This window comes from Kogia breviceps, chromosome 10, assembly GCF_026419965.1.
Source record: "Kogia breviceps isolate mKogBre1 chromosome 10, mKogBre1 haplotype 1, whole genome shotgun sequence".
Lineage (NCBI taxonomy): Eukaryota > Metazoa > Chordata > Mammalia > Artiodactyla > Physeteridae > Kogia > Kogia breviceps.
In genome coordinates this window covers 82,781,347-82,797,506 of record NC_081319.1, presented here as the reverse complement: position 1 = coordinate 82,797,506, position 16,160 = coordinate 82,781,347, and the positions used below count along the sequence as shown (strand labels likewise).

The 16,160-nt window shown below is 43.5% G+C and overlaps 1 protein-coding gene across 1 annotated transcript in view; it reads left to right on the top strand.

Annotated features, from left to right (window-relative positions):
* Positions 1–16,160, top strand: part of PKHD1 (PKHD1 ciliary IPT domain containing fibrocystin/polyductin) — a 420,109-nt gene that overhangs the window by 147,537 nt on the left and 256,412 nt on the right. The window contains exon 36 of the mRNA XM_059075914.1: positions 9,250–9,462. Coding sequence (XP_058931897.1) covers positions 9,250–9,462 — 213 coding nt within the window. The remainder of the gene's footprint in view (positions 1–9,249; positions 9,463–16,160) is intronic.

The following is a 16,160-nucleotide window of genomic DNA, read 5'->3' as shown; positions in this document are numbered from 1 at the left end:
CATTGTAGTTTTGACTTGCATTTCTCTAATGATTAATGATGTTGAGCATTCTTTCATGTGTTTGTTGGCAATCTGTATATCTTCTTTGGAGAAATGTCTATTTAGGTCTTCTGCCCATTTTTGGATTGGGTTGTTTGTTTTTTTTGTTATTGAGCTGCATGAGTTGCTTGTAAATTTTGGAGATTAATCCTTTGTCAGTTGCTTCATTTGCAAATATTTTCTCCCATTATGAGGGTTGTCTTTTGGTCTTGTTTATGGTTTCCTTTGCTGTGCAAAAGCTTTTAAGTTTCATTAGGTCCCATTTGTTTATTTTTATTTCCATTTCTCTAGGAGGTGGGTCAAAAAGGATCTTGCTGTGATTTATGTCATAGAATGTTCTGCTTATGTTTTCCTCTAAGAGTTTGATAGTGTCTGGCCTTACATTTATGTCTTTAATCCATTTTGAGTTTATTTTTGTTTATGGTGTTAGGGAGTGTTCTAATTTCATACTTTTACATGTACCTCTCCAGTTTTCCCAGCACCACTTATTGAAGAGGCTGTCTTTTCTCTACTGTATATTCTTGCCTCCCTTATCAAAATAAGGTGACCATATGTGCGTGGATTTATCTCTGGGCTTTCTATCCTGTTCCACTGATCTATATTTCTGTTTTTTTTTTTTTTTTTTTTTTTGCCACTACCATACTGTCTTGATTACTGTAACTTTGTAGTATAGTCTGAAGGCAGGGAGCCTGATACCTCCAGCTCCATTTTTCGTTCTCAAGATTGCTTTGGCTATTTGGGGTCTTTTGTGTTTCCATACAATTTGTGAAATTTTTTGTTCTAGTTCTGTGAAAAATGCCAGTGGTAGTTTGATAGGGATTGCTTTGAATCTGTAGATTGCTTTGGGTAGTGTAGTCATTTTCACAATGTTGATTCTTCCAATCCAAGAACATGGTATATCTCTCCATCTGTTTGTATCATCTTTAGTTTCTTTCATCAGTGTCTTATAGTTTTCTGCATACAGGTCTTTTGTCTCCTTAGGTAGGTTTATCCCTAGATATTTTATTCTTTTTGTTGCAAAGGTAAATGGGAGTGTTTTCTTAATTTCACTCTCAGATTTTTCATCATTAGTGTATAAGAATGCCAGAGATTTCTGTGCATTAATTTTGTATCTTGCTACTTTACCAAATTCATTGATTAGCTCTAGTAGTTTTCTGGTAGCATCTTTAGGGTTCTCTATGTATAGTATCATGTCATCCACAAAGAGTGACAGCTTTGCTTCTTCTTTTCTGATTTGGATTCCTTTTATTTCTTTTTCTTCTTTGATTGCTGTGGCTAAAACTTCCAGAACTATGTTGGATAAGAGTGGTGAGAGTGGGCAACCTTGTCTTGTTCCTGATCTTAGTTGAAATGGTTTCAGTTTTTCACCATTGAGGACGACGTTGGCTGTGGGTTTGTCGTATATGGCCTTTATTATGTTGAGGAAAGTTCCCTCTATGCCTACTTTCTGCAGGGTTTTTATCATAAATGGGTGTTGAATTTTGTTGAAAGCTTTCTCTGCATCTATTGAGATGATCATATGGGAAGCCCTGTATTTAATTTTTGATAGTTTGATTAATATGTGCCTTTGGCCCAGCTACTCTTTTCCCAAGGAACAGTCCCAAAGAACAGTGGAAAAAAATCTGTATGGGGCTTCCCCGGTGGCGCAGTGGTTGAGAGTCCGCCTGCCGATTCAGGGGACACAGGTTCGTGCCCCGGTCCGGGAAAATCCCACATGCCGCAGAGTGGCTAAGCCCGTGAGCCATGGCCGCTGAGCCTGTGCATCCGGAGCCTGTGCTCTGCAATGGGAGAGGCCACAACAGTGAGAGGTCCGTGTACCACAAAAAAAAAAAAAAAAAATCTGTCTGGCTACATTGACTGGGCCTGTCCTGAGCATGGTATTTTTAGTTAGATGCACTTGTCTCTCCTACCAGGGAAAACCGAGCTGATGAAAATGATTCCTCCCTATTGTTCGTGGCTCTGAGTCAATGATTTTATTTCTGATATGTTTTCTCCTCCACATTGCCCACGTGACTAGCGGTGCCAGGCTAATTAAGGAATTAGTATGTGGCATCCATTCGGGGTGGTGTGTGATCCTTTTCTTGCATCCTGAGAACATTTTTGCAAACACTTTCTGGTTCATATTTTCTTTTTTTAATCAGGCAGAGACTTTACAATTAAAATACCATTAAAGTGATTCTGGCAAGTATTGCAATAAGCATATTTTTTAATTAACGGAAGAACAGGGGGATGCGTAAGCAGCATCGGCTAAAGGGGAGAATTTCATTTGATATCTGTTTTAATTGAAATGAAAATAGAGTTGAGAAAAGTGGCAGTAGCCTGTGTGTGTGTGTGGCTCACTCCTAGGTTGCTAGGCTGAGGTGTTCTGTGCTTGATTAATTAGTAGCCAGCCAGAAAGTCCATTGCCTTTGCCCCCAATCCTTAAAGCCTGATTTATGCCTCACCTCCCCCATGAATATGTGAGGGCCCAGGCGTCTATTTCCTGAGCTGCTAGTGGATAAGATTACGGAGTGTGCGCTGAGCTCTTGGGGGATCTCATTTGCCAGCCAAATTGATTTTCCGCCTCTCTGGCTGGGGACAAGCCCACCTCGAAGGCTTCCAGGCTCTGCTCCAGTGGATCAGGCAAAAGCCTAATCCGGATCTGACCAACAAAGGAAGCTGTGTGCGTCCCCATCAGAAAGCAGGCTCCGGGCTGTGGCTGCCTTCCCTGAATGCTAGCCTTCTTTTCCTAACCTTCTCCTGACACCCACCTCCACAGCAACACGGTGCTGTAGGGTGCAGTAGGGTGCAGCACGGTGCCCCAACTCTGCCCAGTCACTCAGTCTGCCCTCCTTATCCAGGCAGAGCAGGACCCCGTGCATCCTGAATGGATGATCATCTCTAATTCTCCAGGGAAAGGGAATTCCACAGGCTCCCCCTGGGGAATTACTGGAAAGGTAACAAAATACAGGATACAAAACTTTCTAAGGAATTATTCAGAGTTGACACAAAAAGGTGAATGGAGTCTCATCCACAGAGATAAGTAAATTGGATAACTTACATCTGAAAATTTAGACAGTTCAAGCTTTGACTAAAGGAAGTATCTAGTTTGGTGATGCAGATTGATCTAATGAATTGGGGGTCATCAGATCTCTCTCCCTGCATCTTGCCTTCATTCATCTCTGGCTTTCCCTCTGCTTAAAATGGAAGTCACTCCCCCCGAGTTCATTTCATCACCTGGCATGTACGTCCTAACCAAGTGCACTCTTGCTCTGCACCCTTTTCCCCCAGATCCTCCTCAAAATGACACTAAGTATTTGCCATCATCATCTACCACTTTCCCCAGTTCTTAAAGCTCTTCTAGGAACCCACCCCAACCTTCCGATTCTTCTCCTAATTCACCTGTTTCTTTGACTCACATGCAAAAATCTTTCTACTTCCTCTCTTGAGTCTAGTCTTTAAATACTATTTGACAGTCTTGTCTCTCTTCTGTTCTCACTCTTCGTGTCCGCCTAGGGAGACCTCATTCACTTCTGTAACTTTAACTACTATTTATTCCACACGTATTTAGTGACCACTTTCCCAGCTCCCCATATGCCTGGCACTGTTCTAGGCACAGGGGCTGCAGCTCTGAATGAAATAGACCACAATTCTTGCTCTCATGGAGTTTATTTCTATAAGGAAAACAATCAACTCAGCAAGTTGTATTTTTTGTTAGATTTTCTGAGCAGCATGGAGAAAAATGCAGCAGGGAAGGTGGACAGGGAGCTGGGTTGTGGTTTGGTGGTGGTTGTGAGGATTTGCACACAGTGAGGGCAAAGACCGTGAGTTAGGGGACCAAGAGGGTCATGGTGGCAGAGGATTGTGAGCCAGGGGAGAGTAGAGGGAGAGGGGCCAGAAAGGGCCAGCCCTGCAGGGTTTGGTGGGCTTTAACTCTGTGTGTGGTGGGAACCGTTGGAGAATTTCCAGCGGAGAGGTGATGTGATAAAGTTTACATTAAAAAAATCACAGTGACTGTTGTTTTAAGAGTAGACCCTGGGGTGGGGGCAGGGGCAGAAGAAAAGAGCTGAGTTAAGAGGCTTTTAGAGTTACCTGGGGATGATGAGGGTGACTTAGACCCCGGTGATAGGAGTGGAGGTGGTGAGACAGGGTTGGATCACAGGGATATTTTGAAGGAAGAATGAACAAAATTCTCTGGAGCTTTGGTTGTGGTGTGAGAGAGAGTGAACGCTGAGTCTTTCAAACAAAGCAAAGGACTTTCAAACTTTCAAACTGAGCAAAGGGGGGATGGAGTTGCCATTTATGGAACAGGGAAGGACTGTGAGGCAAGATGAGGAGCTCACTTTGTGGACATGCTAAGTTGAGAAACCTTTGAGACATCCAGGCGGAGATGTCAAGTAGCAGTTGGGGCGATGAGCTTTGAGCTGAGGGTGGAGGTGGGCCTTAGGGATGTAAATCTGGGAGTTATCAGCGATGAGCATATGATGGGGTTTAAAACCTTAAGACAAGGTGAGAAAAAAAGTGATCAAGGGACTGAGTCTTGTGACATTCCAAGTGTCAGTGGTTGGGACAAGCAGGAAGAATCAATCAGGCAGAGGAGGTCAGGAGGGAAGGCTCAGGAGGTGCGAGGGCATCTGGGAGGGCACAGTGCTCGGTGGGCAAGGGGAAGGAGTATCAAGAAAGGAGTGAACAAGTATGATAGATGCTGCTGGCTGCTCGGGAAAGGTGAGCACTGAGCATCCCGCCTTGGATTCAGCAATGTGGTTGTCATTTGTGGCCTCAACAGGACCAGTTTTGGTGGAGTGGCCAGGAAAAGGCACAGCTGGGAAGGGTTCCAAAGAGACTAGAGGGAAAAAACTGGGATAGAAGGTATACCCAGTTCTTTTGAGGAGTATTCTTGTAAGGTAAAATACTTATACTCTGAATGTTTTCTGTATGGGGGAAAATAGTTAGAACTGTGTATTTGTTTTTCTTTAAAGCACACATACAACAGAATCATTTTGCTGTTATTACAGAGGATGGCTAATTGTAGGGTTAGCCCAAAGCAGGTTTTGATGTACTTTGCAAACATTAGCTAGCTGCTAAAAGTCTCTTTTACTTCCCTTTAAAAGAAATAAAAGAGATGTTTAATGGGAAGAAGTGATTACATGTAAAAAGTTGTGTTCATTTATTTATTTTGGAGGGGAAGTAACAATAATGATGGTTGATTGATTTTTTTTTTTTTTTTTTTTTTTTTGCGGTACTCGGGCCTCTCACTGTTGTGGCCTCTCCCGTTGCGGAGCACAGGCTCCGGACGCGCAGGCTCAGCGCCCGTGGCTCACGGGCCCAGCCGCTCCGCAGCACGTGAGATCCTCCCGGACCAGGGCACGAACCCGTGTCCCCTGCATCAGCAGGCGGACTCTCAACCACTGCGCCACCAGGGGAGCCCCGGTTGATTGATTTTTATAAAATTGCCCAAGGTCACTCATGGGACATACTCAGCTTTCATGAACAATCATAATAAGCAATGTAAGGGTCACAGCCAAAGGCTGATTTCAGCCCTGCTCTTTAGTTCAGCTTTCAGAAATGGGGTTGAGCTCTATAAAGTGGAGGAATAAAGTCCTCCCACTGCTCTCCCATACTCAAATAACTATCCTTTAAAGCAGCCTGCTGTATATTTGACTTAAGCTAATACAGTGTGAGGATGAAAACACTTGGGGCCTTGGCACAGAGACAGATTAAATATAAACTTTCCGTTCCTTCACACCAAGAAACTTTCGCCTTGGTTATCACATATCAACCCAAATAAGCTGAATTCCGAATCAAACTCTCTTCCTTTATTTACCTAGGTTTCTTATACGTACCTGCCACTGATAAAGTAAGGAGGGAAGGCTTTTTTAGCAGGGAAGAGCGATTATTGCATTAATTAATTAGTCCTATTTATAGTACTCTTGACAACACAAGTCATTCATGTTTTGGGGCTGAGCTTTTCTCCCTTCATTAGCGTCATAATTAGTTCCTGTCAGTGAACGACATGTTCAAATATCTACCAGTTTGCTTCAGTGTATTTAACATTTCGCTTGATGGTATAAGGGACAAAACCCAGGTTATAAATGTACCCACTAATCCTTGTAATCTGCCTCAAATCCTTTTCGGAATGAGGTGAGGTATATCTACATTAACAAAATTAAAATAAACCACAGATGAACAAGCCATAGGCAAAGTTACTTAAGTTGACACGTGTTTTTCCTTAAAAGTGACTGTGATAGATAATGAAATTAATGAAATAATTAATGGAAGTTAATTTCCTAATTAATGAAAAAGCTACTTGGGAGGGTTTGCAAAGTGGATAGAGCGTGAGGGCCTCTGTCAGGTGGTCCTGGTTCTAATGCTTGCTCTGCCTCCCCCAGCTCTGAAATACGGAGCATGACATCACCTCCTGGGCTTGTTTGGAAGGTCATTTCAAACAACATAGCTAAAGGTACTGGCATATGGTAGGTGCTTAATACGTGTCAGCTCCCTTGCTTTCCCCATAAACTCGTTTGAATTCCTGACTGTGCAGGTAATCCCTTCCTCAAGTGGTTTTCAAAGTTCCCTACAGGGTAGGTGGTGATATTCAAAGTTCCCTGCAGGGTGGGTGGTGGCGAGAGAACATGAGGTCCCTGTCTCCATCAGTGTCAAATGCACACTCGCCGGCATCTTTGCAGATGCAGATGCCAAACGTTCTAGAGCTGGAAGGAGCCTCAGCAAACGAACAATTCTGTTCTTCACATCGCCAAGGGGCAAACAGACCATCCCTCAGCAGTGAGTGGGACAGATTTGGAAACGGAGTAGTCTGAGGCCCAGCAATTTTGTGACACTTACTGAGGGTCATTCAGAGGTCAGTAGCAGAGGGGACAGGAACCAATCCAATATCCTGTCTCCATCACTGGTTCATCTCGGTTCAGATTCAGATTTCCTGACTGTTCATAATGGTGGGACCCATTGCCCAACCCATGGTCCACCAGTTGAAGATAATTAGTTGGGACATTAATGACACATGGCTGTGAGTGAAAAAGTTCTAGTGAACTCAAGAAGGTGGCCTGTACTATAGGTCATATTCCTTCCCTCTTGTTCACAGCAGGATGCGTGATATGATTGCATTTCTAATGATTATTCTTGTCATTGTGATGAAAATGGAAGGAAAAATTAAGGTCAGAATTGCTAGCAGGCCCTTTGGAAGTCTGGTAAGCAGTGTGGTGCCACTCAAGCATCATGCCTTTAGGTCACCAAAGGAGAGTTGCTTCTTGGGTCAATTACCTTAGACTGTGATCTCTATGCCATGTTTGAAAAGGGACGTCCGGACAACGGAGGGTGAGGTGTTGGAAGGAGGTGGTCTAGTAGGGCTATTACACCACTGCATTAAGTGTCTACTAGGTCAGACCCAGGACCAGGGATCTACAAGCATCATTTCAAGAAATCTCACCATAAATCTCTGAGGGAAGAATTCTAGCCATGGACAATTTATAGATGGTGAAACTGGCTACCCACGGGGGTGTGTTGTTCTGAAATGTGGCTGAAAGGAAAGAGCACTTTAGAGGTTGAATCCAAGTAAACACTCTGTGACTGTTATTGATGGTGTGTGGCTCGGGCTTTAGGAACAAAGATAAAGGAGCCAAGGAAAGCTGAAGAGAATGTTAGAACAGAAGGTTGGGGAGGAGTGGCCTCCATCTGTGTTGGTCACTATCTCTGTACTAAGATGGAGATAACAGAAACGACTAAAAGCGTCTTGGCCTTTTTCTTCGCTTTTTCTCATTCCTCTAGCACGTGTTTAAGTACAAAACAACAATCCAACTCAAGGATTTGGTACCTTGGATTCAGGACTACATTTAGCAGATGGAGTCTCTGCTCTTCACTGGCCCCCACCATGACCCTCCTTCTTCCTGTGGAATCTGCCTTTTGAGCCACTTCTGCCACTTGCCTCCCCCACATTCTGGGCTTACCTTTAGCTCATTGAGACAATGTATGGACTTACTGATTCAATGTCATAACAATATCCTTTCTGAGAAAATGGGAGTGAGTATGTGTGTGTGTGTGTGTGTGTGTGTGTGTGTGTGTGTGTGTGTGTGTGTGTAAGGAAATTCAGGTACTTAAAACAGATACTCTAAAAGGATATAACCATTTGTTCATTTACTCAGCAATTATATATTGAGTGCCAACCTTCTCCCAGTCACTGTTCTAGACACAGGGAATGTAGAAGTGGACAAGGCAGATAAGCGCCCTCATGAAGCATGCATTCCTGGGGGGTGGGAGGGCAGAGAGTAAACATGTAAATATATAGTATGTCTGATGCTAAGAGTTATGAAGGAAAATATACGTGGGTAAGGGGCCAAGGCATGATATTTTCTCCAGGCTGGGGAGGGAGATTTGCTTGCTCCAGATTTCCTTTTGAAGCCTGGGTACATGACTCAGTTGATGGTAGGATACGACACCATGTTTGACAGTCCCACTCAACTCTATTCAATGGAGCAGAACAGTTCCTTGTGGAAATCAGTGTCTATTGTCCAAAGAAAAGGATAATGGATGCTGGTCAGCTAAAGTGTTAAAAATTTCATAGTGCCTCCTAATTACAGTTCCTTGTACTATAATTCTTATAATGTTGGCATATTTTTTCTATTCCTTATTTCCTATTTCCCAGTGTTTTTAAACTTAATTTTCTAAGCTGCTGTTACATGGTAAAAACGGTGACCTTCTCGTTTCTTATTTAACCAGTCCTAAATTTCTAGGCATTTAAGTTATTGTCATTAAAAATACTCTAGGGCTTCCCTGGTGGCACAGTGGTTGAGAGTCCGCCTGCCGATGCAGGGGACACGGGTTCGTGCCCTGGTCCGGGAAGATCCCACATGCCGCGGAGCGGCTGGGCCGGTGAGCCATGGCCGCTGAGCCTGCGGGTCCGGAGCCTGTGCCTCGCAAGGGAGAGGCCACAACAGTGAGAGGCCTGCGTACCGTAAAAACAAACAAACAAACAAACAAACTCTAAATGAAGCTGCTGTGAATTGTGATAGCCATCCTAAGCTAGATTAGTAATATAGTGCTTCTGCACCTGGGTGTCTGATCCACTCAACTATGGTTCTAGAAGAGGAGGCAAGATAAAATGAGTCTAAATTTCAGCAGAAGTATATAAACGAAGAGGATTTCATCAGACACTGGAACTGTCAAAAGGAAGTTAGCCTCATTCTCCCAGAGACTGACTGTATTCTCTTTGGCTATTAGGAGGAAAGCTGATTTTCCTGGACCCAGGACCCATCGAGCTCAGAGCACACTCCATCCTTGTTTCTGATGGTGGAGAGCTCAGGATTGGATCCGAGGACAAGCCCTTCCAAGGCAAAGCTCAGATCAAACTCTACGGGAGTTCCCACTCTACCCCCTTCTTTCCGTATGGAGTCAAGTTCCTGGCTGTGAGGAATGGAACACTTTCCCTGCATGGTGAGTGAGGCAGTTGACCAGAGGAACTGAGGTAGAGCTGTGTGTGTCTAGCCAAGGTTCAGACAATGGGGAAAACGATAAAACTACTTCCATCTCTTTGGTTGTTAGTCACAGAGGCAACAAAGTCAATTAGAGCATGAGTACTGTTTCCTTAAATAAGGAATATTAACTGTGATGATACTCATGGCAGAGTGTACTGTGGTTCTCAGTTATTTGCCCTCCTTTCTGTCACCTCTGCCCACTGTCAGGTGACTTTCAGTGCCTCCCCGTGGGTGGAGCATACCTCCCTGTCCTGCTGAGAGTGGGCTTAGCCTTGGACTTGCTTTGGTCAATGGAATGTGAGCAGAAATGATGTACTGCATGGCCAAGCATAAGTTTTGAGAGCCATTGTGATACTTTGGTCATTTTTCTCTTTTCCTTCTGCTTGAGAACAGCTCATCCCCCATAGGGATGGGGGCAGCTCCTTAAGCTTGGGCAGAGCTGCATACTGCTCCTATGTATGTGTGTGAGGAATAAACCTTTGTTGTCATGAACCACTGGGATTTGTGTTTGCAGCTGCAGTTTAACCCGGTAAAAACTGACCAATATGGTTACTTACTGTTACTTAGCCTACACGCATGGCTGTGTACACTGGTGGCAGCCCAAAGCAGAGACAACTTCACTTTGTTGTTGTTGTTGCTGTTTTCACCCCCCTGGGAACAGGGTTCAGTTAGAGTTCTACCTAGAATTTTGTTACAGGTGGGTTGGTGTTTACGGATTCCTGGGAAAAAATAGAAATTAGACTATAATGTGTTTCTGCTACAATTTCCTTTGCCTTTTGATAACTTCATCCCACTTTGCAAAATGGACATTTTTATTTTCCTTGAGACTCAGGAAATTACTAAATGTGCCAGGATAATCCTTAGTATCAACTAGAAAATGTAAGTATAACATGATGAGCTTGGAGTGTCTTTCAGTGGATGCTTATATACATTTGATTACATAGCACGAGCCAAAGTCAGATCAAAAATGTGGGCACCAGATAGTAGCCTGATCTCCAGAAAATGTGACATTCTCTACATTGGAATTTCTGTGCTGACGTAGCAAAATAAGACCCTGCCACCTATCACAGAGTAGTTTATTCTAGGCATGGCATGTGGCTATGCTGAGGAGTCACCCTTCTTGCTCCATTAAGGCTCTGTCCATCACAAACTGTGGCCCTCAATCATTGTCTACTAAAAGCCCTCTTTTGCCTTTTTTGGCTTACTATGAGAGGAAGTGAGATCTTATCATCAAGCATTTATTAAGTGTTGACCATGGACCAGCCAGAGTGATACACACTGGGGACAAATTTTGTAAGGATTAGACAGAAATTCAAAATACCTACAATATTGATTATTGTATTCTACTTCTAGGGAGGGCCTTTTTCTTCCCATATTCCTCAGCAAGCACTTGTATCAAGCTTGTAGCCCAGGATCCATGAGGGGCTTCTTTCTATTCAGAGGTCAGCGATGGTCTTCGAGTGTTTGCTATAGTCTAACAGCCAGTTAGGTCACCAACCCAATGTGCTGCTGTTTACCGTTGAGAAAACACAGCTGGAGAACAAGAGGGCACAGATCAGTGTTTCAACCAGCCCATAGGCCATCTGAAGTATCCTGAAGCTTAACAGGGAGCCTCTGGTTTGAGAGCCACTGTCCCATAAGATGCAGATGGCACAACTCTTGCTCGAAATGGAAATTCACCTGAAGAAGAATGAAACCCTCCTAATTCTTTTACTCGGCTTCTTTCATTCCAGCCTCCCTTTTTTTCTCACATTCTATTATGAAGGATCAGCAAAAGAGTTTACAAATATACCTTTATGTGCTTGTATTGTAAATGTACCCTGTGCTCCTAACCTTTGTGTTTTAACAGATGTCAAGTTAAGAAAATCCCTAGGACCACTGCTTATAATTAAGATGGGGCAATTAAAGCAAAGTAGATATTTCTAATGTATTTTGAGAATTCTGGAAGTTACAAGTGTTGCTACTTTATCTTGGTGATGTTACTGGATACTGAGAGTGCAGACACCTCCTCTCCCCTGCTTCCCTCATTTCCGTCTTCTTCCGTCCTCCTCCTCTCCCAACACTCTTCCTCTCCTCTTTTTCCCTGTCCTTCCTCTTCCTCCACCTCTCCTTTCCTGTATTCCCAGGACTAGGGTGTCATCAATGGCTGTTTTACCCATTTCCCCACAGCCCTGTCAATATAGGCCTGAGTAGAATCTCTCATGAACCACAGAACTTGCACACTGAACACAGGTGAAATCAAGCTGTTTTCCTCATTGAGGTAATGCTGCCGCATCTCATCCATTTGAAAGAAATAGTATGTAGGAAAGAGCTTAGCCATTGGGTGAGAGGGATTCCCTTCTGCCTTCTCTGGCAGAGAATCCCGCAGAGAATCCCAGTCACAGCCTGCGGTTCATCAATCCTCTCCCTTCTCTCTCCTCACCACCTGAGGTCTCAAACAGACTTCCCCTCTGGCGGTGTGGTGGTATATCACGGTTAAAATCGTTACATAATTTCACTGGCCTTTTTCCAGGGCCAGAGGTGGATCTGGTGACACTGGGGCTTTAGGGAAAAACTAATTTTCTTTTGCTGTCAAGTATGCAAAACAGTGAGCAACTTGCTTCACTGCTTTGCTCCATCCAGAAGGTCCCTAAAGACCCAACATTCACTCAGCTTCCCAGGATGCTGTAGGGAGGAGATTCACCAACTTTAGTGCATGGAGGATTTTAAAAATAGAGGTTTCTGTACCTCTCTTCCAGAATCTGACTTGGTGGGCTTGGCATGGGCCCAGGAATGTGCATTTCAATGGAACCTTCAGGTGATTTGATTCAGGGGGCCCACTGACTACATGTGGAGAAATGCTGTTTTTAGTGGTTTATGTAAGTTTTGGAGTCAGAAATCAGTCCAGTTCTGCCATTCATCACCTAAGACCTTGGGCAAATCAATCTCTATAAAACCAGGAAAACATAGTTCCCACCTCATAGATTTACTGCTTGTGAACTGCTCCAAAGTATCTGGCACACGGTTAACACTACAGCGCTGTTAGTTATGGCTATTCTCATGATATTTTTCCCCTCAAAGCAGTGAGTCCCCTGTGCCTATGATCTCATAGTTTCTTTCAGGGGTGAGGGATGGAGGGACTTCTATTTGGCACGGGTCCATCTGTGTCTGGAGATTCTTCTCCTTATTCATGTTCTTGTCTACCTCTTCATCACAGCAAGAGAGAGGTTTTAGCTTTGGAGGTCGTGAAGGAACGACATTCCTCTTTCTCTGGGTTTGGGAGTGGATGGGGCAGGCTGGGTTCTGAATCTGTGGTGGAGGTTAGATGGCTTAGTAAGTTGTCAGCTGCACACTTTGCTATGTGAATATGACTAAAGGGTCACAGATTCTTCATCAGTGTGGGGTTTGGGGGGCTGTTTTCAATGAGGAAATTTCACGCTTGCTTTTTGCTCCCCACCCTCGGTCTGCCAATTACAGGTTCACCACCCCAGACCGAGTGCCAATCACACGTCACTTTCGAGGGGGTTGCTGTCAGCTTGGGCAAGTTGAATTTTTGACAATCTAATTACGGCCCTTGCTTCCACAGTGGGAGTCTGAACAGGATGGTGGGGCTTTTATTGATTGTTCAGAAGGGAAATTTATCAATGTCTCTCACTTCATTTCCAGATCCTCCCTGAGAAATTTGGCTGACAGTTTCTTAGGAGAAAAAGCCGTCTTCTGGCCTTGAATGGACTTCTGTCTTTGTCCTTTTCAAGAAATTATAAGATCAGGCATTAAATATATATGGAAGTTTCTGGGAAAAGCGAGAATGTGGGAACATGTTTGAGGAAAACACTAGTATAATGTTATGAACAGGAGACTTTTGTAGGAATAAATAGGAAAAAAGGAGTTTAAATAAGCAGGTTTAAATACAGTCTGCTTCCCTTCTCAAAGTACCAAATATCTGTATGTAAACTCCATGCTTTCTAAGAGTACTGCCTATGGACACTCATATTCTGTTGCTAAAGGGTATCAGGCTGTCTGGAAGCACAATATTGTGTGCATGGAGTTGATACGTGTGTCCTGGGCAGTGGTTTTCCTACCGGGCTCCACAAAATCTGAATGTTTCCTGGGGGAACTTCAGGGGTTCTGCCAACAATGAAGTATTTGAGGATCAAGCTATAGAGGTTTAACTTGCTCAAGTAATTGCTTCACTGCTTTTATCTCTAGCTTAAATTTGTGTTAAAGTAATATTTCATTGGAAGAAAGAGTTCTTTTGTTAAAATAGTGACTAAAAATGATTCAAGTAGCTCATCTTTTTTTCGTTTATTAATTGAAACGTAGTTGATTTACAATGCTGTGTTAATTTCTGCTGCACAGTGATTCACCATATATATGTGTGTGTGTGTATATATATATATGTGTATATATACACACAGATTCTTTTTGTATATTCTTTTCCATTATGGTTTATCACAGGATATTGAATATATAGTTCCCTGTGCCATACAGTAGGGCCTTGTTGTTTATCCATCTTATATATAATAGCTTACATCTCTCCTACACTGTTGGTGGGAATGTAAGTTGGTGCAGCCACTATGGAAAACAGTATGGAGGGTCCTCAGCAAACTAAAAATAGAATTACCATATGATCCATCCTTCTTATTTTGTGGTCTCTCGGTGCTGGGGCAGGTAGAAGAGGTGAGGCCGGTGCTGGGCAAGTAGAAAGATGAGGCAAGAAGGTTGGCCAGCCTTTTACTGAACTATGCAGTTGTATCCTCTGCTGGGCATTGCTGCCTCTCTGGATAATACTGTCTGACTGGTGATTCTCTCTCCTCGACCACTGGAGTCCTATAGGAAATCTTCCCACTGTCTTCCAGTGTGCAAGCCCCACCTGGGTTTGCAGTCCCCTTAGCTTCCACCAGAAATGTGGCTCAAGTCAAGCTACCTTCCCCAGAATCCACTTGATCCAGAGGAAACTTACAAATCTTTAGACACCAGAGATGTTCCTCTCGGCGCCGTTTCCTCTGTCTCTCTAAGTCTCCTCTCCCCCACTCAGATAAGCATGGGTAGCCCACACATATGCTGCATATGCAGACATCCAACCTGGGAAAAAGAAGCCAGTCTCCTTTTCTTGCAGGCAACTGTTATGACTGGTACTTTTGAAGCCCTTTTTCTTTGCTTAAATGGAGAGAAGTAGCCTCAGATCTCCCTGTATGGGAAGGAGAGGAAAAGGCCGTGGCTGTTCACTGAGGCTAATGACTCACCCCCATCTCTGAGAACTTCTTTGAATTTCCTCTCTTGGTTGATCATGTAGCTGGGGGCTGGGGTCGGTCCACATGCGGCTCAGATGGTGGAGTTAGATTAGCCTCCTTTAAATAAGCCCCAAGGAAATGTCTGCTCCCTGTCTGTTTATGGCTCACATACAATGTGGGTGCTTATCATCTTTTGTCCCTGGCCTGGGTCCTCTTGGTGGGTTTGGGGGACTAGAAGTCTGTGCTCAACAGTTTGCTATATATGTGAAAGGGTGCTGCAAAAGGATATTAGGTTGAAAAGGAAAGCAGCTGGTCTCTGTGTGTGTGTGTGTGTGTGTGTGTGTGTGTGTGTGTGTGTGTGTGTGGTTTTATTTGATTTAGGGGTGGGAAGAAAGTAAGATCAAAGTGAAAGGAGAAATAGAGGAAGAAGGATGAGAGAAATTAAAACCCTATTCGTTGCTTTCTGTAATCTTAAATTCAAACACACTTCAGTCCAGCATGGCAGTTCTGGTCAGCTGGTATGTTGTGGCAGATGGTAATTACTCAGTCAAGTTAATGCTGGTGAGCGTGGTTCTGGTGGACTTGGAACCCTCGGCATGTAGGATGGCCAGTGACTAATGACTGGTTCTCTATTCAGAGTATCTGAGGATTGGTCCTTAACTATGTGTCTCTGAAAATATCACCAACACAACCAACAAAAGTGAGGCAGAAATTTTCTCTGTTGCCCAACAAGGCTTCAAAAAAATCCAAAATACAACTCTTCTATATGTGCAATAGAAGAAACATATCTGGTAAAATCTCATTGATTCTTAACTGAGATAACTTAAAATTTGTAATTGCTTGATCTGGACTAGAGTGACCTTGGAACAATGGATTAGAAAGGGTTCCTTCCATTAAGAGTATAAAGCACGCCTTAAGGAACTCATTTAAATACTTTAAAGTGAACATGCTGTTTTTAAGGTCCTTAGCGTTTTAGGTGTTTACATGTAAATGTATAATGCTAATTAGAAATGAGTTCTAGCTATCCCAATAATCCGAGTACAGCAGGAATCCCACTTAGAAACACATTATAAGATACTTTAAGTTTCTATATATACCTGAACATCTTGGCATTTGTCAGGTCTTTTTTGGTGGCAAGTGACGGAAAACCCAATACGAACAAAAAATAAGGGCACTTATTGCCTCATATAACTAAAACAACTGGAGGCACAGCTGAGTCTAGGTGCTTTGATGAAGTCATTAGGCCTTTGTTTCTCTGCAGCTCTAGGTTCTGCTTTCTCCTGAACTGGCTTCCTTTTCCAATCTGACTCCTAGAGGTAGAAATAGGCCCCTGTGGCTACAGATGAAATAAGGGCTCTTTTCCAATGACTATTTCTGAGCAAATTCCAACATTTCCCCTCATCAAAATTTCACAACCCCTTTGTTTTCCCCGTTTGGCTTTTAA